At 42.6% G+C, this 27,787-nt stretch overlaps 2 protein-coding genes and 1 long non-coding RNA gene across 3 annotated transcripts; all 3 read right to left on the bottom strand.

Annotated features, from left to right (window-relative positions):
- Positions 1–1,898: 1,898 nt before the first annotated feature.
- LOC306913202 (V-set domain-containing T-cell activation inhibitor 1-like) lies at positions 1,899–7,831 on the bottom strand (the record flags this gene model as incomplete). Its single annotated transcript, XM_079489790.1, has 7 exons — positions 7,711–7,831; positions 6,092–6,418; positions 5,582–5,848; positions 5,006–5,302; positions 4,035–4,130; positions 3,553–3,615; positions 1,899–1,963 (listed from the first exon to the last, which is right to left on the bottom strand). The coding sequence occupies exons 1-7, from the start codon at positions 7,778–7,780 to the stop codon at positions 1,899–1,901; spliced, it is 1,185 nt and encodes a 394-aa protein (XP_079345916.1). The 5' UTR covers positions 7,781–7,831.
- Positions 7,832–10,167: 2,336 nt separating this feature from the next.
- LOC306913182 (uncharacterized protein) lies at positions 10,168–13,056 on the bottom strand. Its single transcript, XM_079489770.1, has 5 exons — positions 12,879–13,056; positions 12,369–12,635; positions 10,880–11,185; positions 10,305–10,432; positions 10,168–10,212 (listed from the first exon to the last, which is right to left on the bottom strand). Exons 2-4 carry the CDS (start codon positions 12,613–12,615, stop codon positions 10,344–10,346), a joined length of 642 nt encoding a protein of 213 aa, XP_079345896.1. The 5' UTR covers positions 12,616–12,635; positions 12,879–13,056; the 3' UTR covers positions 10,168–10,212; positions 10,305–10,343.
- A 6,260-nt stretch (positions 13,057–19,316) lies between these two features.
- On the bottom strand, positions 19,317–21,763 carry LOC306913107. Its single transcript, XR_013788481.1, has 3 exons — positions 21,496–21,763; positions 20,218–21,229; positions 19,317–20,165 (listed from the first exon to the last, which is right to left on the bottom strand). It is a non-coding gene; the product is annotated as an uncharacterized lncRNA (long non-coding RNA).
- Between the last annotated feature and the right edge of the window lie 6,024 nt (positions 21,764–27,787).

Genomic DNA, 27,787 nt, shown 5'->3' with positions numbered 1-27,787 from the left:
GTGTGTGTGTGTGTGTGTGTGTGTGTGTGTGTGTGTGTGTGTGTGTGTGAGAGAGAGAGAGAGAGAGAGAGAGAGAGAGAGAGAGTTGGTTACACATTACACAAGGCCACAGTGCCATTTGTGTGCCAACACTTTTTCTCTAGTTTCGAGGGCATTTCTGCTTTGTACTGTTATCAAAGTGCTGATAGTGAGATGGAATCCACAGTGCCTCTGCCATGTTTTTGAGTTTAGTTGACCTGTACAGCCTGAGACTTTCGTTTCACTCCCTGAATCGCCAGAATATTTTTTGTGATGGGTGTGGTTAGTGATTCAGGGGCTGGAGCAGTACAACTGTGCAATGAAACAAATATACAAATAGAAAAAGTGCTCCTCGGAGCACAGGTCGCCACCAGGTCAGGTAGGTTATTGTGGCCTTCTGGTGGTGCTATAATAGGCCAATGTGAAAAGGGTGCCATGTCTTCTTAGGCCTTTCATGGCAATCAGACACTGTGGCTCAAGAGGTAGAGCAGGTCGTCCAATGATCCATGGGTCAGCGGTTCAAATCCCGGCTCCTCCTGTCTACATGTCAAAGTGTCCTTGGGCAAAGACACTGAACCCCAAATTGCTCCCGATGTGCTGGTTGGTACCTTGCATGATGGCTTCCGCCGCAATCGGTGTATGAATGTGTGTGTGAATGTAATGCACAATCTATGTAAAGGCGAGGCATTTTGTTCCAAACATGTGTTTTGCAAAAATCTACCTGCTGGTGGCACTATAACAGGCCAAGGGGTGGCATTTCTTCCTTGGCCTAGTGGAAATGTGTGTGTACAATTTAACAGAAATCACATGCTATGTTCATGATTTCAGGCATTTTGTTCAAAACACTTGGACTATACGTAGTTCCTTTGATTCCTTAACAAAGCAGACATGACATATATGTTCATAAGCACTTCAAATAGTTTTTTAATTCATAGTTCGAGACAACATATTGTAACATGTTTCAAATACAAAATTGAAACAATGACCCATCATGTGCAGCTACTACTGTACAACACATTACAGTGAAAAGGAAAGGTCACTGAACTGGTGACAGATTACATTAACTCTTAACGGAAGCGTCCAGCACAAATACAAATCATTACAATCCAAACACAAGTAAATGATTGACACTGAAGTTGTTATATTAGGGCATGAAATCCAAGTCTTTTCTTTCTGTTTCTGTATTAGGCTACAGTCTGGTCATGCTATGCTAGCATGGTTTCAGTATGTGACATTCAGTAAGGGGGGTTCTGAGCTCCTATAAGGAGAGGTCTGAGCCCCCTAAGCTCCCATGAAAGCATACACATATGTGGGGGTTTCATGCACAGCATTACCATTACCAACAAGTAATTCATCTTTCAGTATAATGAGAATTACACTGAACGGGACATTCCGGCATGGATTACGTATGATGAACGTGCCATAACTAGCTAGCCTCTTTCTGAGCCAATTCAGATGGCTTTAAGTATCAGTGAATGGCAATCAAATCAAATTGCCTTTGTCCTAACACAAGGATGTGTACAACTGTACATATTTCAAATCCATTGACAGGCTGTCATCTATTTCAGTTAGCTAGAGCAGTGCAGGTTCTCAACCTTTTCAGGCTGTGACCACCAAATAATCATATTTTAACTGGGGACCCCCTAAAATAATTATATTTTAACTGGGGACCCAAACCCTGACAAGCACTTGGAATTGTAGGAGTTTTGAGGCATTATGTTTGAGGACAATTTGCCCAATGTTTGACCAGTTTTTATAGTATAGTTTGTTGATTACCATTGATGTGTTAACGGTCTTTGTCTTTTATTTCTTTCGTTTTTTGAGGTACTAAAAAGGTCTTAAAAGTCCTTAAATTGTCACCAGTGTCATCTGGACCCCCCCTACATCATGGGGGTACTGGGGACCCACAGGTTGAGAACAACTGAGCTAGAGGCCAGTCCACTTTCTGAGACAGAGCTGGGAGAGGGACACCACAGACCACAGTGGATTCAATCCCGTGGCACAATGTGGCACGATGGTGAGACAGTGATTTTGAGTTGTGACATCAGTTATTTGCCCTCTGGCACTACTTATAAAGCCAGTCACAGTGTTCCTTAGCAATTCCCTTCTTGATTGACAGACAGTAGGAAAGAGAGTGACGTGACAGGTAAAAAGAAAAAAAATCAAAGGATGTGTGTTAGGTTTCGATAGCAAGCCAACAGAGGAAGGCACATCTCCAAACATACTGTATGCAGGCCTCTTTATCCCACCATCACCCAGCCATCTGGATGTTCTTGTATAGCCTTGCTGTGTTCATATACGTCTATGTTGTTGTTAGTGTGTGTGTGTGTGTGTGTGTGTGTGTGTGTGTGTGTGTGTGGGGGGGGGGGGGTGCTGGTTTGCTCTCAAGTTGAGGTAGAGCCAGACTTGTGTCCATTGTGTTCATTATTGTCCTCCACTGTCAAGGGGCTGCAATTCGCTCAGGGTACAGTCCACTGCGGTTTCTGCAATGAGATGGAGAGGAGGTTTAGTTTGCTGTGATTTATTTATTTGCATGGAAACATAAAGTCCAAAGCGTGCGTGCATGCGTGCGTGCGTGCGTTTGTGTGTGCGTGTGTGTGTGTGTGTGTGTGTGTGTGTGTGTGTGTGCAAAATACAGTCATATATCACATGATTTAAGATAAAACACAGAAGGTATAAGAGGAAAAAATAAGAAAGACACAAGGGCTCGGTTTTCTGTTTCACTTATTTTGAATGGACTTGTTGTTCAAGTCCATCAGGATGGCGGGGGTAGTGTGAGACATGCTCTTTGCTCTCTTAATACTCTACTCTGTGGGACTCGTATAGTTTTTGGCAGCATATAGCCTATGTGTAGCTACAGTAATTTATGTTAGATAGATAGATTATCTAACTTGATTGATCCCACAATTAAGGGAAATGTCACACATTTAGTAGTGTTGACTTGATAGCAGTGTTGTTTTTGGCAGCAAATTTCTATTTGAGTCTAGTCACAGTCTTTGGAATAAAACGTCATCTAGTTTTAGTCATATTTTAGCTACCTGGAATGTTTTAGTGTTAAGTCTAGTTTTAGTCGACTAAATATCATAAGATTTTAGTCGACTAAATCTACAGGTGATTTAGTCGACTAAAATGTATTTTGGCAGGCCATGATGCCTTGTGGGCTTGTAGATCTACTACATCTACTATCTACAGCATTGCAACCAAGTGTAAAATGACTTATACTGGATGTCTTGTCCACTAGTCCCTTCCTAACATTTTAGTCTAGTTTTTATTTGTTGACGAAATTGTCAGTATATTTAGTCTTAGTTTTAGTCATCATAGCTTAGTCTTCATTTAGTTTCCATTTCGTTTTTGTCAGTGAAAAAAGGTAGTCAACGAACATTTTTCGTCTTAGTTTTAGTCGACGAAAACAACACTGCTCGATAGTCATGCTTTTCTCAGGCAATGGAGCTCAGTGAGATATGAGAAGACGGTGGTCTAGCTCCATCTAGTGGCTGAGATCAACATTATATTTCACGTGTGTGAAAAGCTCACCTTTTACCGTGTACAGCTCTGCAGTAGCCTCATTGGAACTCTTTGTAGCCTTTGAACGGACATCTGAGTGAGAGAGATAGACGTGGGGAAAGCTGAAATATGTGAAATATATGTCCAATACAATACAATACAATACAATACAATACAATACAATAGAGTCAAGGTTCAAACATTTGATGAGATTTTACGAGATACCAGGGTTGTGGCTCTTTCGGGGCGGGAACCTTTTTTTGTATGGCAAGTTTTTTTTTTAAAAAACGTTAATAAAGAAATTTTGAACAAAAATTGTTGGAAGTGAAATTATTGTTGTTCAGGCTTCCTCAACAGTGTAGATAACAATAAAATAAATAATATAACAATGAAATTAGGTTTATATCAATGTAAAAGCTAAATAATAATAATAATAATAATTGTAATAATAATAATAATAATAATAATACACAATATCAAACATATCAGTTTTCTCCTTAGTTATTTTTTACCTTTCAGTTTCAGATGCACCAACATGGCGAGGAGCACGAGAGCCACCACGGCGACCACCAAGGCAACGATCCACCAATGGGAAGGGTACAAATCACCTTGCACACAGGTGACACATGATGAGCACTACGCAGTGACATTTGAAATAATAATTACCTGTTGCATGCGTGTGTCAGTGTGTTCTATGAGTGTGTCTATGCGTGTGTGCAACAAGCCTGTTTTGTGTGTTAATCGAATATTCGACTATTGGAATATCCAAACCACTATTCGACACTGTACCTCAAAGTCGAATATTTGCTGACATTATTTTTATAATTGTCAAATAATTGCATACTGTACGTGACCTGGGGGAGCTAAAACTGCTCTGCACTCATGCCATAAAGATAAAAGGGCATAACAAACATGACTCTACTTGTTGTAATGTATTGTTTGTCTCAGACCAAGGACCACAATGGAAATACCCTACTGTAAGTCTCACGACTTTGTTGTTTTTATTTCTATTTATTAAGCTTCGGGCAGATACAGGCTTTAAGAAAACTATTCATCAGTGATCTGCAGCTACTCAGTCAGGGCAGGGTATAAGTAAACTGGATGTTGGATGATTAAAAGTCCTTGAGCTTTATGGGATTACAGTCACAGACTGAGGAGGTGTTTGTTCAGCCTCTTCTTGAAGGCACTGCTTGATGTAATGTCTCCAACAACCGCAGGGGGAAGACTGTTCCATAGTCTTGGAGAAAGTGTGCTATTTCTGCACTATCCAATTTTCAAAAAAATGACTTGGTTGGTTACATGATCAACCAAAAGCATTCCGATTTGTCTGCTATAGTGTTACATTGTGTCACCCAACCTTTAGAAATAAACTAAAAAGCCCAAATTCAAGATGTTTACATAAAATCCCTTGATTACGTCCAATTGACGATTTTATTCAAGCAAATCATGACGAGTAACATATGTTGTATTTGTAATGCACTACCTGTAGGTGCAGGTTCCTGCTGGTTTATCTTATTCTTCAGATAGGTATATGAAACATATGTGTCCTCAGCATGGCTGAGTTCACATATGTAGACCCCTTCCAATTTCACCCTGAGCTCGAGGGCACCCAAATCAGACACCCCCTTGACTCGTTCCATCCACTCTTCTGTGACCAGAGTTCCAGAATGGATGGTATCTGTGTGGTTGAAGCGCCAGGTGACACTGAAGTCCTCCAGGGCAAAGTTGGGGGCCTGGCAGGGGATCGTTACATCATCTGAGCCATGACCAACGACTGGAGCTGAAATGTTAAGAAACAATCCAGCATTTATTAGAATCTGTTCTCAGCATTTGTTAGAATCTGTTCTGGGGTATAGTAACACATTTGATGCTAATTTTGTGTTTTGTAGACCTGCTTTCTGAACCCAAATGCAATTTTGGATATAAGAGCTTAGTGCAAAATGCCTGATACATTCAGCTGTCAACAAACTTCAGCAAAAAATATGTTGAAATATATAAAAATATGGAGATATGCATTCACTTTTCATTGTGCGAATTCAGTCAGCATCAGTCATCTTACGAAGTTGTCTCAAGGTGATGGTCTTTCCTTTTCCATCCGTGCCAACGGAGCAGATGTAAGCGAATTGTGTGTCATTCGCTAGAACGGCCAGAATGCTGCTGATGTCATATAGCTTCTCTGCATTCCTGTTGACCATGGTTGAGTTGTGGAAGGTGTGGTTGGTGAGAGGGCTGGTGGACCAGGAGAGTGTGGGCTGTGGGTAGATCCCTCTGGAGGTGCAGCGGACAGCATCACTGACCAGTTCCATTGTGACACTGACTACTGGGGCTGTAACATGGCGAGAGGATGATTTTATAGTTAACCGATCAATTGTTGGTTGGTTCATTGCAAGATGTCATTCTCTATTTCACTGAGCTATATTACATGCATAATTTTGTTTGTTTTTGCTACAGCACTTTATGAGAAAATGTAACAGAAAAAGTAAAAGTAGAAATATTAGTAGCATTAGTTGTAGTGGCAGTAGTAACTGGTCACCTGCAAAATAATTTTACTCCATCTCATATGTCGTACCTTTCACTGTAACTACGGCAAAAGAATCCTTGTTTCCCTTGGTGTTGCTGGTGTAACACTGGTATCTGCCCTCATCCTGAATTCTAACTCCCCTCAGCTCGAGTGAAGCATTGCCGTGTGTAATCTGGCCGTGGAAGAGAGATGTTCGGTCTCTGAATGAGCTGTCCTGGTTACTAAATTGATCCTCTCCACTGTGGTAAGAGTGGACCATGCGTTTCTTAGCTGGGTCTAGCTGCTGCCAGTGGATTACCAGCTCATCGGCTGTCTGGAAGGTGCATGGCAGCACGCAGATACTTCCATACACACAGGATACCGGAGTGTCTGGAACTGGAACACGTCAAACCACAAAACAACAGTGTTTGGTGAGAGAGAAGTGGCAGTTAATTGGCTTAAATCATTTAAAGCATGTTGATGACACTACACGTATAGCGACTTGCAATTGTACTTTATACTAGACTAGGCCGATGCCCATTGGGCACACATGCCCCTACGGTTATGCAATATATTATCTGTTGTATCTGATGTGCACATATATGGACAGACCAGACAGAACAGATCTCCATATACTGTATACCTACTAGGGTATATTAGTTGGATCGGCAGACAGACGACATTCTGACCAGGCACTACACTCCTTTGAGTCGTCCGGGGTTCACAGTCACGATGAGTTTGAAGGTGATTGGTCACACGGTTCTTGAGTTAGGCAAACGACAGATACACACGCACGCAAACAAAGATTTGCGTACAGTATAATTTATAGAAGGGTGATTACAGTGGAGAGAGGTCGAGTCTGTCAACTCGACGCTCGCAGGAGGGAAGCCGGATGGGAACTTTGGGAAGGGTGATCTTTCCTGCTGCACCCCTACAGGCTGCGGTGTTGAACAGGAGGATGGAGGCACTACATCCTCCCAGTGGGGGCTCCTCACTGGCAGGTGCAGCCAGTTAGGGTACGACGCAGCAGTGGCAACACAAATAATAATTGGCTACTTATTTTGCACTTGTTTTGTCTGACTCAACTTCCCTCCATGCTTCCTCAATGACCAATGCATTTTAATGTATTGACAAAGGCCCTGATAGGCGTTTGGTATGTGATGTTACACCCCGTCCGATTTTCATACCGTGTCAAACCTAGGTGCTGTGCTGTCCGAGGACCCGATTTTAGTTGTTAAACAGCATATTAATTACTTTAGAGATAGGCAGATTAGGATTGGGTTTTTTAATTAAAAGCTACAGTATGCATCATAATTCCCAGATAAACAACCATCTAAACGTTCTTAGCTTACGCATGTTTCGCGATAAAAGCATTTTACGTATTCCCATGCTTTTTGTTCTTGCTTAATGTAAATCGCTCTGGATTAAGAGCGTCTGCTAAATGCCTAAATTGTAATTGTAATTGCAATACGACCTTACATTGTGTGCTTGGCAGAGGCGATATACAACATAAAAAATCTCATAATATAATATAAAGTCACACAAACAGAATAAACAGTAATAACATAGTATACCCCATTATCTTTGTAATCACTGGTGAAAATGTATTATTGGATTACAATAGATTCTGCTAAAGACAAGCTGTTAGTCCATAATGTTTGTCAAGATCAGACAGACGTTTCACCTACCTCCCTGGCCCTGGCAGAGAGCCAACAACAAAAGACCCACAAAGTTCAAGGAGGAACCATCAAGCACCATTCTGTTGTTTATAGTCCTCTCTCTTGGCTTCAGGATAAATGAATGACTCAATTCGGGAGTGTAAGAGAAGTCAGGGAAGGAGGAGTCAGTGGGAGTCAGTGAAGGTGCATGACTTCATGAATTCCTGTTCTGTTCTTTGTCTATATAGAAGTGTCTATTTATACGTCTCTAAATGTTTTGATGAATTGAACATGGTGGACCCTCTTGTAAACAAGTGTAATGCTTAATTGGGTCGTCCACTCACAGTTAACAGCCTTTGTATTGAGTTTGTGCTTGAAATGTACTGTAATTCTGCAAACTGTTAATAAATATTTCAATCAATCAATCAAAAAAAGCATTCTGAATGGCCCCATAGAGATTTCTGTTAATCACACTTAAAATGTACATACCGGTAGTTGTGCTGGTTTATTGCCCTCAAGTTGAGGTACATTTCCTCATACGTTACTCCTAAGGCTAATGAATTGCCTGGACAATCTTCAACATGTTCAAGAAGCTATTGCTGTGTAATATGCTGTAGCATTTATGGAGTGAGCCATACTGGACTGTGCACTCTTTAGACATCGACACATGATACTGATTTGTGTGTGTGTGTGTGTGTGTGTGTGTGTGTGTGTGTGTGTGTGTGTGTGTGTGTGTGTGTGTGTGTGTGTGTGTGTGTGTGTGTGTGTGTGTGAGAGAGAGAGAGAGAGAGAGAGAGTTGGCTACACATTACACAAGGCCACAGTGCCATTTCTGTTTTTCATTCAACACTTTTTCTCAAAGTGCTGATAGTGAGATGGAATCCACAGTGCCTCTGCCTGCCATGTTTTTGAGTTTAGTTGACCTGTACAGCCTGACACTTTCGTTTCACTCCCTGAATCGCCAGAATATTTTTTGTGATGGGTGTGGTTAGTGATTCAGGGGCTGGAGCAGTACAACTGTGCAATGAAACAAATAATATACAAATAGAAAAAGTGCTCCTCAGAGCACAGGTCGCCACCAGGTCAGGTAGGTTATTGTGGCCTTCTGGTGGTGCTATAATAGGCCAATGTGAAAAGGGTGCCATGTCTTCTTAGGCCTTTCATGGCAATCAGACACTGCATTCATGATTGGAGCCATTTTGTTCCAAAAATGTGTTTTGCAAAAATCTACCTGCTGGTGGAACTATAACAGTCCAAGGGGTGGCATTTCTTCCTTGGCCTAGTGGAAATGTGTGTGTACAATTTAACAGAAATCACATGCTGTGTTCATGATTTCAGGCATTTTGTTCAAAACACGGTGCCCAACACTTGGACTATACGTAGTTCCTTTGATTCCTTAACAAAGCAGACATGACATATATGTTCATACGCACTTCAAATAGTTTTTTAATTCATAGTTCGAGACAACATATTGTAACATGTTTCAAATACAAAATTGAAACAATGACCCATCATGTGCAGCTTTTACTGTACAACACATTACAATGAAAAGGAAAGGTCAGTGGAGCATAACACAACTGTACACAACTGGACACCTAGCAGCAGCAGCAGCAGCAGTAAGGACTAAGGAGTAGTAGTAGTAGTAGTGCTGCTGTTGGATGCTTTTATCCAAACTATACTATATATTTAATTAATTGATTATGTCTTTGTCAGATTTATCACAGATTAACCCAGTAAGACCTGAGTCCGATTATACAAATGCCTTCTAAAATCAGTAGTGCTCACACATTCAAGATTTTTCAAAAATGTAAAAAAATATATACAGATATACGGATATACAAGCTTGCAGAGTGGCACAAAGTGACACTCTATGAGCTTGTAATGCATGAATAATTAATCAAATTATTTAAATAATTGCCGAGCACATGATAGTAATACATTTTGTAGAATTTGCATTCTTTAAACAGAATAAAAAACAAAAATCCATTTTGGATACATAAAATTCACAATAACGTACACAGCTGAGAGGGAGACATGTGGAGCAGAGCAATAAGATTGATGCTCTGATAGGATTCAACAACAGAGGATGTAGTTTCAGAGACAGGTGTGGCGACTTAGTGGCTGCAGTGGGTTACCACCTCAACAGTGGCACTTCTTTCCTTCTATTTGAGCTTCAGGATTAACCTGCAAATGAGATGAAGCAGAGAACTCATAGCATTTTCAATACTTGAAATGAAAACTAATATGCATTATCATCAATCATTAGCCTTATGATGATAATACTAATACTAATACTAATACTAATACTAATACTAATACTAATACTAATACTAATACTAATACTAATACTAATACTAATACTAATAATACTAATAATATTGAAACCTAAACTTAGGTCCCGACCCACCATTTGGAAACAGTGGTCTAACTAATTCATTGCATCACTACTGTACGTACAGTATATAAAAACACAGCTAACTGTAGCCTACCTTGTGTTTTCTGTAAAGTGTCCATTTCACCTTTTGTTGCTTGCTAAACGGAGAGATGACATGACTGATAAGGAAATGCTCATCAATAATGAATATACAGTATATGAAATGAGTGGAGACCAATTTTTATTTTACCTCTGGGTCTGAAGATTTCTTTTTACGAGATATGTTCCGTTATATAGCTATTGCTATAATGCTGATGATGACTGCAGCAACTGCACCAGCAACTGTTCCGCCTACAATAGCTCCAACAGAGCCACCATCTAAAGAGGGAAACATTCTGAAAATAGGCCTATTGTGCTATTTCTGCACTATCCAATTTTCAAAAAAATGACTTGGTTGGTTACATGATCAACCAAAAGCATTCCGATTTGTCTGCTATAGTGTTACATTGTGTCACCCAACCTTTAGAAATACAACCTCTAATGTCTACATTGGTGATGTAGCATAATATGGGTTCTTATCTCTTTTTTACATTCTTCAAGTTTAACGTGATTTTTAATGTTTTGCTCGTGAGAATCAATTTATTGTTTTTGTCACGAGCCTGCCATCAAGGCCTGTTGAAATAACCGGCCTAGAATCTGATAGGAAAACAAACTAAAAAGCCCAAATTCAAGATGTTTACATAAAATCCCTTGATTACATCCAATTGACGATTTTATTCGAGCAAATCATGACGAGTAACACATGTTGTATTTGTAATGCACTACCTGTAGGTGCAGGTTCCTGCTGGTTTATCTTATTCTTCAGATAGGTATATGAAACATATGTGTCCTCAGCATGGCTGAGTTCACATATGTAGACCCCTTCCAATTTCACCCTGAGCTCGAGGGCACCCAAATCAGACACCCCCTTGACTCGTTCCATCCACTCTTCTGTGACCAGAGTTCCAGGGACGGTGGAATGGATGGTATCTTTGTGGTTGAAACGCCAGGTGACACTGAAGTCCTCCAGGGCAAAGTTGGGTGCCTGGCAGGGGATCGTTACATCATCTGAGCCATGACCAACGACTGGAGCTGAAATGTTAAGAAACAATCCAGCATTTATTGTCTCCACCAGGCCGAAGGCATGGGGAGAGAGTATGTTTTGCACTCCGTTCTTTGTCTCCACCAGGCCGAAGGCATGGGGAGAGAGTATGTTTTGCACTCCGTTCTTGTGTGTGTGTGTCCGTGTGTGTGTCCGTCCGTCCGTCCTTCCGTCCGTCTGTTACCAGCTAATCTCCGGCACCGTTAACCTGGTCGATGCCAAACTTTGCACACACACTCCCTGGATGCCAACGATGAACCTCTGCCCCGCAATTTCCAGAACGGCCTGTTATAGCGCCACCATGAGGCAGCTTTTCACATTTTTTACCTAAAACTGCACCGATCTGCGTGAAACGTTGCATGCACACTCCCTAGAGGCCAAGGACAAACCTTTGACCTGCATTTTCCGCATCTGCCTTTTATAGCGCCACCAGGAGGCCGACTTTTGTAAAACACATTTTTTGATATTACTCCTCCAGATTCTGTCCAAAAATCTCACAAATCGTTACACAGTATCTCTATGGTCATGTGCTCAAGTCGGATCTGTCCAATATTTCATATTCCATCCTAATTGGCTATAATTGGCTTTCACAGTTTGCAAGATTGCCCCGTTTTGAACAAAAGCCTCAAATCATGAACGCAGCATGCAATTTACGTGAAATCTTTCACACATTTTCTTACTAGGCTGAGGAATATATCCCACCCTTTTCACATTGGCCTGTTATAGCGCCACCAACAGGTTGATTTTTGCAAAACACATTTTTGGAACAAAATGCCTCAAGTCATCCAATTGCCATCAAAGGCAAACATGTTTATATTACTCCTAAACATTTTGCCAAACATCTCACACAGTCCTATCCTCCTGGTGGAGACCTGTGCCCAGAAGGGCACTTTTTCTAGTTAGAATCTGTTCTCAGCATTTGTTAGAATCTGTTCTGGGGTATAGTAACACATTTGATGCTAATTTTGTGTTTTGTAGACCTGCTTTCTGAACCCAAATGCAATTTTGGATATAAGAGCTTAGTGCAAATGCCTGATACATTCAGCTGTCAACAAACTTCAGCAAAAAATATGTTGAAATTGACAAAAATATTTAAAGTTTCATGGAGATATGCATTCACTTTTCATTGTGCTAATTACAAAACGCGAATTCAGTCAGCATCAGTCATCTTACGAAGTTGTCTCAAGGTGATGGTCTTTCCTTTTCCATCCGTGCCAACGGAGCAGATGTAAGCGAATTGTGTGTCATTCGCTAGAACGGCCAGAATGCTGCTGATGTCATATAGCTTCTCTGCATTCCTGTTGACCGTGGTTGAGTTGTGGAAGGTGTGGTTGGTGAGAGGGCTGGTGGACCAGGAGAGTGTGGGCTGTGGGTAGATCCCTCTGGAGGTGCAGCGGACAGCATCACTGACCAGTTCCATTGTGACACTGACTACTGGGGCTGTAACATGGCGAGAGGATGATTTTATAGTTAACCGATCAATTGTTGGTTGGTTCATTGCAAGATGTCATTCTCTATTTCACTGAGCTATATTACATGCATAATTTTGTTTGTTTTTGCTACAGCACTTTATGAGAAAATGTAACAGAAAAAGTAGAAGTAGAAATATTAGTAGCATTAGTTGTAGTGGCAGTAGTAACTGGTCACCTGCAAAATCATTTTACTCCATCTCATATGTCCTACCTTTCACTGTAACTACGTCAAAAGACTCCTTGTTTCCCTTGGTGTTGCTGGTGTAACATCTGCCCTCATCCTGAATTCTAACTCCCCTCAGCTCGAGTGAAGCATTGCCGTGGAAGAGAGATGTTCGGTCTCTGAATGAGCTGTCCTGGTTACTAAATTGATCCTCTCCACTGTGGTAAGAGTGGACCATGCGTTTCTTAGCTTGGCCTAGCTGCTGCCACTGGATTACCAGCTCATCGGCTGTCTGGAAGGTGCACGGCAGCACGCAGATACTTCCATACACACAGGATACCGGAGTGTCTGGAACTGGAACACGTCAAACCACAAAACAACAGTGTTTGGTGAGAGAGAAGTGGCAGTTGGCTTTAATCATTTAAAGCATGTTGATGACACTACACGTATAGCGACTTGCAATTGTACTTTATACTAGACTAGGCCGATGCCCATTGGGCACACATGCCCCTCCGGTTATGCAATATATTATCTGTTGTATCTGATGTGCACATATATGGACAGACCAGACAGAACAGATCTCCATATACTGTATACCTACTAGGGTATATTAGTTGGATCGGCAGACAAACGACAATCTGACCAGGCACTACACTCCTTTGAGTCGTCCTGGGTTCACAGTCACGATGAGTTTGAAGGTGATTGGTCACACGGTTCTTGAGTTAGGCAAACGACAGATACACACGCACGCAAACAAAGATTTGCGTACAGTATAATTTATAGAAGGGTGATTACAGTGGAGAGAGGTCGAGTCTGTCAACTCGACGCTCGCAGGAGGGAAGCCGGATGGGAACTTTGGGAAGGGTGATCTTTCCTGCTGCACCCCTACAGGCTGCGGTGTTGAACAGGAGGATGGAGGCACTACATCCTCCCAGTGGGGGCTCCTCACTGGCAGGTGCAGCCAGTTAGGGTACGACGCAGCAGTGGCAACACAAATAATAATTGGCTACTTATTTTGCACTTGTTTTGTATGACTCAACTTCCCTCCATGCTTCCTCAATGACCAATGCATTTTAATGTATTTACAAAGGCCCTGATAGGCGTTTGGTATGTGATGTTACACCCCGTCCGATTTTCATACCGTGTCAAACCTAGGTGCTGTGCTGTCCGAGGACCCGATTTTAGTTGTTAAACAGCATATTAATTACTTTAGAGATAGGCAGATTAGGATTGGGTTTTTTAATTAAAAGCTACAGTATGCATCATAATTCCAGATAAACAACCATCTAAACGTTCTTAGCTTACGCATGTTTCGCGATAAAAGCATTTTACGTATTCCCATGCTTTTTGTTCTTGCTTAATGTAAATCGCTCTGGATTAAGAGCGTCTGCTAAATGCCTAAATTGTAATTGTAATTGCAATACGACCTTACATTGTGTGCTTGGCAGAGGCGATATACAACATAAAAAATCTCATAATATAATATAAAGTCACACAAACAGAATAAACAGTAATAACATAGTATACCCCATTATCTTTGTAATCACTGGTGAAAATGTATTATTGGATTACAATAGATTCTGCTAAAGACAAGCTGTTAGTCCATAATGTTTGTCAAGATCAGACAGACGTTTCACCTACCTCCCTGGCCCTGGCAGAGAGCCAACAACAAAAGACCCACAAAGTTCAAGGAGGAACCATCAAGCACCATTCTGTTGTTTATAGTCCTCTCTCTTGGCTTCAGGATAAATGAATGACTCAATTCGGGAGTGTAAGAGAAGTCAGGGAAGGAGGAGTCAGTGGGAGTCAGTGGGAGTCAGTGAAGGTGCATGACTTCATGAATTCCTGTTCTGTTCTTTGTCTATATAGAAGTGTCTATTTGTACGTCTCTAAATGTTTTGATGAATTGAACATGGTGGACCCTCTTGTAAACAAGTGTAATGCTTAATTGGGTCGTCCACTCACAGTTAACAGCCTTTGTATTGAGTTTGTGCTTGAAATGTACTGTAATTCTGCAAACTGTTAATAAATATTTCAATCAATCAATCAAAAAAAGCATTCTGAATGGCCCCGTAGAGATTTCTGTTAATCACACTTAAAATGTACATACCGGTATAGTTGTGCTGGTTTATTGCCCTCAAGTTGAGGTACATTTCCTCATACGTTACTCCTAAGGCTAATGAATTGCCTGGACAATCTTCAACATGTTCAAGAAGCTATTGCTGTGTAATATGCTGTAGCATTTATGGAGTGAGCCATACTGGACTGTGCACTGGACTGTGCTAACTTTAGACATCGACACATGATACTGATTTGTGTGTGTGTGTGTGTGTGTGTGTGTGTGTGTGTGTGTGTGTGTGTGTGTGTGTGTGTGTGTGTGTGTGTGTGTGTGTGTGTGTGTGTGTGTGTGTGAGAGAGAGAGAGAGAGAGAGAGAGAGTTGGCTACACATTACACAAGGCCACAGTGCCATTTCTGTTTTTCATTCAACACTTTTTCTCAAAGTGCTGATAGTGAGATGGAATCCACAGTGCCTCTGCCTGCCATGTTTTTGAGTTTAGTTGACCTGTACAGCCTGACACTTTCGTTTCACTCCCTGAATCGCCAGAATATTTGTTGTGATGGGTGTGGTTAGTGATTCAGGGGCTGGAGCAGTACAACTGTGCAATGATAACACTGCTACCCCCGCCGCCCTCTCTGTTTCACACAAATTCACACACACCCCTCGCTCAACAGGTAGGGGGGGTGGTACAGGGATACTCATGTCCCCGAAATGGAATTTCCGTGTCTTAAATCTCTCTCACCTTTCCCTCACCACATGTGAATTTCATGCTATTTCAATATCACAACCAGTCCCCCTCACCCTCATTGTGCTCTATCGCCCCCCAGGAACCCTTGGGAACTTCCTGGAAGAACTAGACTCTCTGATCAGCTCGTTCCCGGAGGATGGCACCCCCCTGATTCTACTGGGTGACTTTAACCTACCTACGGCAGAGAAGTATCTTCCCGTTACGTCCCTCCTATCCTCGTTTGACCTCTCCCTTTCTCCCTCCCCTCCCACTCACAAGGCTGGTAATGTTTTGGACCTTGTGTTCTGCAGAGCCTGCTCCCCCTCCTCTCTGTTACTCCCTTAATTAGGTCTGATCACCACTTCATAACCTTTTCCCTCTCTCTCTCTACTCTCCCACCTAAACCTACTCACCCTCCGACCGTCACCACCCGACGCAATCTCAAGTCCCTAAACCCCTCCTCCCTCTCATCCTCTATTCTCTCCACTCTACCCTCCCTGGAGTCCTTCCTCTCTCTCTCACCCGACTCCGCAACCACATCCTTCCTCTCCTCTATCTCATCTGCATTTGACCAACACTGCCCTCTCTCGACCAGGCCAGCTCGCTCATCCCCACCGGCCCCCTGGTTATCTGAAACCCTCAGATCTGAACGAACACCTCTCAGGGCAGCTGAAAGGAAGTGGCACAAGACAAAGCTACCAGATGATCTCTCCCACTTTCACTCACTCCTCTCTGCCTTCTCCCTCTCACTAACCACTGCTAAAACCTCCTTCTACCACACCAAAATCCAATCCTGCACCTCTAACCCAAGGAAACTCTTCTCCACTTTCTCCTCCCTCCTTAAACCCCCCCCCCCCACTCAACCCTCATCCCTCACCGCGGAGGCCTTTGCCACCTACTTCGGCGGCGGTGGCTCAGGGGTAGAGTGCCTGGATGGGAACCGCAAGGTTGCCAGTTCAAACCCGGGCTCCCCCAGAGTTACTGTCGAAGTGTCCTTGAGCAAGACACTGAACCCCTAATTGCTCCTGATGTGCTGGTTGGTGCCTTGCATGGTTTCCGCTGCCATCGGTGTATGAATGTGTGTGAATGGGTGAATGTAATGCACAATCTCTGTAAAGCGCCTTGGATAAAGGCGCTATATAAATGCACCATTTACCATTTACCATTTACTTCGAAAAGAAGGTTGATGATATCAGTAGCTCCTTTACCCCCCTCCCCCATAAAGAAGCACTCGACTCAACCAATGCTAACCATAACATACCATGCATGTCCTCCTTCTCTCCTCTATCCCCAGACGAGGTCCTGAAACTAGTCACATCCACTAGACCTACCACCTGTCCTCTCGACCCCGCCCCGTCTCCAATCTTCCAGACCATCGCACCTGACCTGCTCCCCTTCATCACCTCCATTATCAACACCTCAGTAACCTCAGGCTGCGTCCCATCTGCCTTCAAGTCAGCCAGGGTATCACCACTCCTCAAAAAAACAACTCTTGACCCCTCAGATGTCAAGAACTACAGACCGGTATCACTCCTTTCCTTTCTTTCCAAAACCCTTGAACGTGTTGTCTCTAACCAGCTTTCTCTCCATCTCTCACAGAACAACCTGCTGGATCCCAACCAGTCAGGATTCAAGAAGGCACACTCCACGGAAACTGCACTCCTCGCAGTCACAGAAGCACTACATGCTGCCCAGGCTGCTTCCTGATTCTCCTAGACCTATCGGCGGCATTTGACACAGTGAACCACCAGCTGCTCCTAGGCACCCTAGCTGATCTAGGCATCGGCGGGACGGCGCTGAAGTGGTTCTCCTCCTACCTCTCTGACCGGACTTACCAGGTTTCTTGGAAAGGTTTGCTATCATCCCCCCGCACCCTCCAAACTGGGGTCCCACAGGGATCTGTACTTGGTCCCCTCTTCTTCTCACTGTACACTAAATCCCTTGGCACCATCATCTCCGCTCACAATATATCCTATCACTGCTATGCCGATGACACACAACTGTTTCTATCCTTCCCCCCCTCTGCCACCCAGGTAGAAGAGCGCATCACTGCATGCCTGGCTGACATCTCACAGTGGATGTCTTCCAACCACCTCAAGCTGAACCCAGACAAGACTGAGCTTCTGTTCTTCCCAGCTAAGTCCTGCCCTATGCGGGAGCTAACTATCTCCGTAGACAACGCCCTGGTAAAGTCTGTCCCGACAGCCAGGAACCTTGGTGTTGTCCTGGACAGTCAGCTCTCGTTCAAAACACACATCACAGCTGTCACTAGATCCTGTAGGTTTACACTCTACAACATACGACGAATTAGACCGTTCCTCACCCAGGAGTCAGCCCAGCTCCTAATCCAGACAACAGTCTTGTCAAAACTTGACTATTGTAACTCCCTCCTTACTGGCCTACCGGCATGTGCATTTAAGCCCCTCCAACTGATCCAAAATGCTGCAGCCCGCTTGGTCTTCAACCAGCCAAAATTCTCACACGTCACCCCCCTTCTCCGCTCCCTCCATTGGCTCCCGGTCGCTGCCCGCACAGAATACAAAACTCTGATGCTGGCATTCAAAGCAACCAAAGGCATGGCCCCCCCATATCTCACAAGTATGATCGTACCCTACAAACCCTCCCGCGCACTCAGATCAGCCAACGCAGGGAAGCTGGAGGTACCTTCACTAAAAACGCCGGGACAACGCTCCACACGTCCCAAACTCTTCTCCCTTCTGGCTCCAAAACTATGGAATGCACTTCCCATCACAGTCAGAACTGCAGCCTCACTCCCAATCTTCCGCCGTAGTCTGAAAACCCACCTCTTCAGACTCCACCATGGCCCGTAGCACTTGCCCTAGCTTAGCCCCTTAGATAGCACATTATGTAGACTTAGATAGTATTTTAAACAGACCTATAGCTTGTTACGTAGACAGCTCTAGAATTGCACTTTATGTAGTCATAGCACTTTATAGTACACATGTATAATATATTATATAGTATAGTATGTATAGTTAACATAGATACTCCACTGTTACGTTCTTAGTTTATGATTCATGATAACTACTTTTTATATATGTGATGTATGCCATGCTTTTGTTATTGCTTAATGTAAGTCGCTCTGGATTAAGAGCGTCTGCTAAATGCCTAAATTGTAAATTGTAAACAAATAATATACAAATAGAAAAAGTGCTCCTCAGAGCACAGGTCGCCACCAGGTCAGGTAGGTTATTGTGGCCTTCTGGTGGTGCTATAATAGGCCAATGTGAAAAGGGTGCCATGTCTTCTTAGGCCTTTCATGGCAATCAGACACTGCATTCATGATTGGAGCCATTTTGTTCCAAAAATGTGTTTTGCAAAAATCTACCTGCTGGTGGCACTATAACAGGCCAAGGGGTGGCATTTCTTCCTTGGCCTAGTGGAAATGTGTGTGTACAATTTAACAGAAATCACATGCTGTGTTCATGATATCAGGCATTTTGTTCAAAACACGGTGCCCAACACTTGGACTATACGTTACGTAGTTCCTTTGATTCCTTAACAAAGCAGACATGACATATATGTTCATACGCACTTCAAATAGTTTTTTAATTCATAGTTCGAGACAACATATTGTAACATGTTTCAAATACAAAATTGAAACAATGACCCATCATGTGCAGCTTCTACTGTACAACACATTACAATGAAAAGGAAAGGTCAGTGGATTCTGCATAACACAACTGTACACAACTGGACACCTGGGAACTGCAGCAGCAGCAGCAGTAAGGAGTAGTAGTAGTAGTAGTGCTGCTGTTGGATGCTTTTATCCAAACTATACTATATATTTAATTAATTGATTATTTCTTTGTCAGATTTATCACAGATTAACCCAGTAAGACCTGAGTCCGATTATACAAATGCCTTCTAAAATCAGTAGTGCTCACACATTCAAGATTTTTCAAAAATGTAAAAAAATATATACGGATATACAAGCTTGGCACAAAGTGACACTCTATGAGCTTGTAATGCATGAATAATTAATCAAATTATTTAAAGAATTGCAGAGCACATGATAGTAATACATTTTGTAGAATTTGCATTCTTTAAACAGAATAAAAAACAAAAATCCATTTTGGATACATAAAATTCACAATAACGTACACAGCTGAGAGGGAGACATGTGGAGCAGAGCAATAAGATTGATGCTCTGATAGGATTCAACAACAGAGGATGTAGTTTCAGAGACAGGTGTGGCGTCAACAATAGTATTTTGGCTGGCAAACGTTCTGGTGAAAAAATGGTTGAGTGCACTGAGGACACTAGCCGGAGCCCTCATCCAGTGTCCTTTTGATTATGCTTGCACCTCATGGTTCACTAGCACCCCCATGTCACTGAAAACAACATTTCAGACCTCCCAAAACAAGCTGAAAAGACTACTAGACCTCAAACCTAGAACTCGCCTGACCAGAACTCACTTTGTCACGCTCAAGGTGGAAGACTGTATAACAACTTGCAATGGGTCTGGGGGAGGGAGCTCACGCCTCACGTCGAAATATTGACTGTTAAGGGCTTGATTTAATTCACCTCAAATTAACAAATTAAATTAAGCCCTTAACAGTCATTATTTAACTAACACGTGCTAGTGGTCCAGACTGAGCTAAAACAGATTGAGAACCACTGATCTATTCCTTTCCCATAGTTATTCTGTTCTCTTAACCTTCCTTATTAAACTCACGTCTGATTCATTGCAACTTATGTATGTGTGAGCAGACACGTGCGATTGCATGATAATATGGGCACATTTCCTAATAACGGTGACCCAACCAGTCAATCCGGCACACTTTCCCTTGAAATTCCCTAACTGACAACATTGATGTGTCATCATACATCACCAGGTCATTTAGTGCACTGTTTCCCAACTAGTGGGCGATAAAACCAAATCTTCAATTTCCTACATTACTAAATGCATGGGCAGGGACCACATGCAATACCTTCACGGACCACCAGTGGTCAGGACCACCAGTTGAAAACCTCAGCCTTATACCAAACCCCAGGGCCAAATTAGCCATTGGGCCAGTGTGGCTGTAGCCCAGGGGTCCTTGGCTCTCAGGGACCATTCGGATACATTGGACCACTCTGTACTGGGTTGGAGGCCCTGAAAAGGGCTCCTGGGGACCTTCATTGGCCATTGATTTTGTTTAATTTAGGTTAAAAAAAGATAAAAACACACAAAATTTAGCATTTCGCTATTTCCCGGCCCAGGGGCCCATGTGGGGGTTAATCCGTCCCTGCCAAACCCAAAATTTTGCCTGATCTCAAAATACAATTGGACTTAAGAGAACACCTTGGAACACCGTCAACCTCTCCCCCCGGGACCATGCACCCCTCCTTTTTCTGTAAATATTCACCTTCCAGGAATTACGTCAAATGTTAACAACTGGTCACATTGGTCTTGTAATGACAGTTGTAAAGACGTTGTTTCCTTACCATGATCTCGACAACATTGAATGTGTTCATCTGCATATACACACATTCACATCAACCAGCAACTCAGCATTACAGTACCAACGTTGTCCACTTAGTGGCTGCAGTGGGTTACCACCTCAACAGTGGCACTTCTTTCCTTCTATTTGAGCTTCAGGATTAACCTGCAAATGAGATGAAGCAGAGAACTCATAGCATTTGCAATACTTGAAATGAAAACTAATATGCATTATCATCAATCATTAGCCTTATGATGATAATACTAATACTAATACTAATACTAATACTAATACTAATACTAATACTAATACTAATAATATTGAAACCTAAACTTAGGTCCCGACCCACCATTTGGAAACAGTGGTCTAACTAATTCATTGCATCACTACTGTACGTACAGTATATAAAAACACAGCTAACTGTAGCCTACCTTGTGTTTTCTGTAAAGTGTCCGTTTCATCTTTTGTTGCTTGCTAAACGGTGAGATGACATGACTGATAAGGAAATGCTCAGCAATAATGAATATACAGTATATGAAATGAGTGGAGACCAATTTTTATTTTACCTCTTGGTTTGAAGATTTCTTTTTACAAGATATGTACCGGTATATACCGGTCCGGTATATAGCTATTGCTATAATGCTGATGATGACTGCAGCAACTGCAGCAGCAACGGTTCCGCCTATAGCTCCAACAGAGCCACCATCTAAAGAGGGAAACATTCTGAAAGTAGGCCTATTGTGCTATTTCTGCACTATCCAATTTTCAAAAAAATGACTTGGTTGGTTACATGATCAACCAAAAGCATTCCGATTTGTCTGCTATAGTGTTACATTGTGTCACCCAACCTTTAGAAATACAACCTCTAATGTCTACATTGGTGATGTAGCATAATATGGGTTCTTATCTCTTTTTTACATTCTTCAAGTTTAACGTGATTTTTAATGTTTTGCTCGTGAGAATCAATTTATTGTTTTTGTCACGAGCCTGCCATCAAGGCCTGTTGAAATAACCGGCCTAGAATCTGATAGGAAAACAAGCTAAAAAGCCCAAATTCAAGATGTTTACATAAAATCCCTTGATTACGTCCAATTGACGATTTTATTCGAGCAAATCATGACGAGTAACATATGTTGTATTTGTAATGCACTACCTGTAGGTGCAGGTTCCTGCTGGTTTATCTTATTCTTCAGATAGGTATATGAAACATATGTGTCCTCAGCATGGCTGAGTTCACATATGTAGACCCCTTCCAATTTCACCCTGAGCTCGAGGGCACCCAAATCAGACACCCTCTTGACTCGTTCCATCCACTCTTCTGTGACCAGAGTTCCAGGGACGGTGGAATGGATGGTATCTTTGTGGTTGAAGCGCCAGGTGACACTGAAGTCCTCATGGGCAAAGTTGGGTGGGATCCCCTGGCAGGGGATCGTTACATCATCTGAGCCATGACCAACGACTGGAGCTGAAATGTTAAGAAACAATCCAGCATTTATTAGAATCTGTTCTCAGCATTTGTTAGAATCTGTTCTGGGGTATAGTAACACATTTGATGCTAATTTTGTGTTTTGTAGACCTGCTTTCTGAACCCAAATGCAATTTTGGATATAAGAGCTTAGTGCAAATGCCTGATACATTCAGCTGTCAACAAACTTCAGCAAATAATTTGTTGAAATTGACAAAAATATTTAAAATTTCAGTCAGCATCAGTCATCTTACGAAGTTGTCTCAAGGTGATGGTCTTTCCTTTTCCATCCGTGCCAACAGAGCAGATGTAAGCGAATTGTGTGTCATTTGCTAGAACGGCCAGAATGCTGCTGATGTCATATAGCTTCTCTGCATTCCTGTTGACCGTGGTTGAGTTGTGGAAGGTGTGGTTGGTGAGAGGGCTGGTGGACCAGGAGAGTGTGGGCTGTGGGTAGATCCCTCTGGAGGTGCAGTGGACAGCATCACTGACCAGTTCCATTGTGACACTGACTACTGGGGCTGTAACATGGCGAGAGGATGATTTTATAGTTAACCGATCAATTGTTGGTTGGTTCATTGCAAGATGTCATTCTCAATTTCACTGAGCTATATTACATGCATCATTTTTCATGTTTGTTTGTTTTTGCTACAGCACTTTATGAGAAAATGTAACAGAAAAAGTAGAAGTAGAAATATTAGTAGCATTAGTTGTAGTGGCAGTAGTAACTGGTCACCTGTAAAATAATTTTACTCCATCTCATATGTCCTACCTTTCACTGTAACTACGGCAAAAGACTCCTTGTTTCCCTTGGTGTTGCTGGTGTAACACTGGTATCTGCCCTCATCCTGAATTCTAACTCCCCTCAGCTCGAGTGAAGCATTGCCGTGTGTAATCTGGCCGTGGAAGAGAGATGTTCGGTCTCTGAATGAGCTGTCCTGGTTACTAAATTGATTCTCTCCACTGTGGTAAGAGTGGACCATGCGTTTCTTAGCTGGGTCTAGCTGCTGCCAGTGGATTACCAGCTCATTGGCTGTCTGGAAGGTGCACGGCAGCACGCAGATACTTCCATACACACAGGATACCGGAGTGTCTGGAACTGGAACATGTCAAACCACAAAACAACAGTGTTTGGTGAGAGAGAAGTGGCAGTTGGCTTAAATCATTTAAAGCATGTTGATGACACTACACGTATAGCGACTTGCAATTGTACTTTATACTAGACTAGGCCGATGCCCATTGGGCACACATGCCCCTCCGGTTATGCAATATATTATCTGTTGTATCTGATGTGCACATATATGGACAGACCAGACAGAACAGATCTCCATATACTGTATACCTACTAGGGTATATTAGTTGGATCGGCAGACAAACGACAATCTGACCAGGCACTACACTCCTTTGAGTCGTCCGGGGTTCACAGTCACGATGAGTTTGAAGGTGATTGGTCACACGGTTCTTGAGTTAGGCAAACGACAGATACACACGCACGCAAACAAAGATTTGCGTACAGTATAATTTATAGAAGGGTGATTACAGTGGAGAGAGGTCGAGTCTGTCAACTCGACGCTCGCAGGAGGGAAGCCGGATGGGAACTTTGGGAAGGGTGATCTTTCCTGCTGCACCCCTACAGGCTGCGGTGTTGAACAGGAGGATGGAGGCACTACATCCTCCCAGTGGGGGCTCCTCACTGGCAGGTGCAGCCAGTTAGGGTACGACGCAGCAGTGGCAACACAAATAATAATTGGCTACTTATTTTGCACTTGTTTTGTATGAGTCAACTTCCCTCCATGCTTCCTCAATGACCAATGCATTTTAATGTATTGACAAAGGCCCTGATAGGCGTTTGGTATGTGATGTTACACCCCGTCCGATTTTCATACCGTGTCAAACCTAGGTGCTGTGCTGTCCGAGGACCCGATTTTAGTTGTTAAACAGCATATTAATTACTTTAGAGATAGGCAGATTAGGATTGGGTTTTTTAATTAAAAGCTACAGTATGCATCATAATTCCCAGATAAACAACCATCTAATGTTGATTCTGGACAACAATGTTCAGAACATACATTGAGGACATCAATCATGTATTTATTGGTGTTGCTGAACTGGTACCTAGTAAGTGACCAAGTTCTGCAAACTCATGTGTATACTCAGGGGCGCAGATAGCATTTTATAACTGGGGGGGACATATTTGGGGGCTATCCGAAAAATGTCATGAGGATGGGGGATATCCCCCCCACTTTTGCGCATAATTACGCAGATTTTCCGCGTTTTTTAGTGGATTTCACGGCAAAACACTGCCAACACAGCAAAACACATGCAGCCACGGTACATGTCTTTTTTTGGGGAGGGGATAATCCCCCCTCCTCATGAAACTGAGGGGGTCGGTCAGGCTGCAGGCAGCATACCTAGCATTCCATTAATTAGAGTATGTTCCTGGTAGAGTTAAAACACGTTTTCTCACAATGTTTCCACAAGTATTGAATATCAATGTGTATACATATTTATACATAGACCTATAGTCTCTATTATTCGAACGAGACAGGGTGTTTGTCAATCAAACCTTAACCTTGTCCAAAGTTCACAAGATAAATTATTCCATTGCAATACAACCTTACATTGTGTGCTTGGCGATATACAACGTAAAAAATATCATAATAGTCACACAAACAGAATAAACAATAATAACATAGTATACCCCATTATCTTTGTAATCACTGGTGAAAATGTATTATTGGATTACAATAGATTCTGCTAAAGACAAAGTTGTTAGTCCATAATGTTTGTCAAGATCAGACAGACGTTTCACCTACCCCACTGGCCCTGGCAGAGAGCCAACAACAAAAGACCCACAAAGTCCAAGGAGGAACCATCAAGCACCATTCTGTTGTTTATAGTCCTCTCTCTTGGCTTCAGGATGAATGAATGACTCAATTCGGGAGTGTTGAGAAGTCAGGGAAGGAGGAGTCAGTGAAGTCATAGGTTAGCAAAGCAAAGCAAAGTTACTATATTTACCCATGGTAACTGGACTAAGCATCAGATACTTGTTTACAGCCAGGTGCATTCTGAATGGCCCTGTAGAAATTTCTGTTAATCACACTTAAAATGTACATAGTTGTGCTGGTTTATTGCCCTCAAGTTGAGGTACATTTCCTCATATGTTACTCCTAAGGCTAATGAATTGCCTGGACAATCTTCCATTGTTCAGGCATGTTTACATCAGTACTGAACTACATGGCTCCTCTGAGAACCATCAGGGTCAAAACCCGCTCGGAGCCATGGATGAATTCGGACATAATGACTGCAACGAATGCCAGAGACAAAAAATGCTCTGAATTTCTAAAATGCAAGTCAAAGCTTGCCAAGCGCTTCAACAGTGGTCTCCAAGCTCAGCTGGACAACCTAAAAACCCAACGAAACAGTGTCGTATATTACAGAGCCACATTACGATGAAATATCCATATAATGTTGTATAATGTCATATGTTGTTGTGCACAACAAACCTGCGCTGACTGAGTTTCTGCATGTGAGCTCTGAGAGGCTTGATATTAGCTGGCCCACAGACACATTCCAAGAAGGGCCTATGTGATCAATTGAAAAGGTCTGCTATGAAATTGTAAAGGCTATTGTATTGAACCGTGGATACCATTGTGTTAATAATCTATAGAAGTGACCATCTACTTAGTATGCGGTGGTCTAGAGACATTTGGGGACGCACATGCACGTGCGTACACACATACAAGGGCTTTGGGGTGCACACCCCACATGCACTATTTGGGAGAATTATAAAGAGGGTCTCAAATGTGCGGAGATCCAGAATCCAGTGAGAATCCACAGAATCCAGTCAGAGAGGTCAGTCGAGAATCCAGTCAGTCAGAGTGAGATCTATAGCCAGGTTCCAGATGAGATCGGGGACAGCTATGATGGGACTGCTCTAGGATGGCTCTGGAGTTGACTGATCATGAATTTGGTAACTAAGCTTTGTCCTTAATAAAATGGTACAGAAATAAGGACATGCCTGGCCTCTCCAATCACTTATGCAACAGGGTAAAAAGTGCTTCCTGGACACTCAATATACGACAAATAATGGCAAGACACTACAACAGGCTAAGAAATAATGTTACTGCCATGATCAAATCCGCCAAAAGTAACTTTATTAATAATAAAGCTGAACAAAAACAATCCTCGAGAGCTCTGGAAGCTACTCAACAACCAATTAGGCTATAGTCAGAAACTGAAAACCAGGTTTTCAAACATAAACATTAAAGCGAACAACACTCTCATCACTGACAAGCTTGATGTGGCCAACTACTTGAACATCTTCTTTACAAACATATCAACAACGCTGGTTAACAATCTGCCCTCCCACTCTGGGCTCTTTGGTGTAGAGCACATTAAAACCTTCTACAGAAACCTAGGTGTTTGTAAAGACGATTTTAAATTAGTTATGGTAACAACTGATGAGGTACTTAAGAAACTGAGTGCCCTCCAACCCCACAAGGCCACTGGCCATGACAATATTCCCTCCAAATTTCTCAGAGACTCAGCCATCTCTATAGCTCCAATCATCACCCACATAGTAAACCTCTCCATCAAACAGGGACAGGTCCCCCTAGATTTCAAACTGGCCAAAGTAACCCCCCTGCACAAGAAAGGGAGTAAATTAGACCCCGGCAACTACCGCCCTATTTCTATTCTAAGCTCCATCTCGAAAGTGATGAAAAAATAGTCTATGAACAGGTTGAAAAGTATCTTGCCACTAATAAATTATTGTACGAGTTCCAATCTGGCTTCAGAACATCCCACTCCACTGACACATGCCTTCTCTATTTGAGCGACCACATCAAACAAGAGGTGGACGCTGGCAAATACTGCGGCATGGTCATGCTGGACCTCCAAAAGGCTTTTGACACGTAAAGATGAAATTACCTACCTAGGTTCCATCCTGGAGGCTAATCTTTCCGGTGATAAAATGGCCACCAACGTAATCAAAAAAGTCAACCAAAGAACAAGATTCCTTTACAGGATCTCCTCACTGGTCGACAAAAACACCTTGAAGACCTTAACAGGAGCCCTTGTACAAGGCTTCTTTGACTATGCATGCACCTCCTGGTACCACAGCACCTCAAAGGCCCTTAAGACTAGGCTCCAGACCTCCCAAAACAAACTGGTCAGGCTCCTACTTGGCCTCACCCCCCGAACCCACCTCACCCCTGCCCACTTTGACAGACTGGCATGGCTTAGGGTCGGCGACA

This window comes from Electrona antarctica, assembly GCF_951216825.1.
Source record: "Electrona antarctica genome assembly, chromosome: 20".
NCBI lineage: Eukaryota > Metazoa > Chordata > Actinopteri > Myctophiformes > Myctophidae > Electrona > Electrona antarctica.
This window is presented reverse-complemented; position numbering and strand designations above follow the sequence as displayed.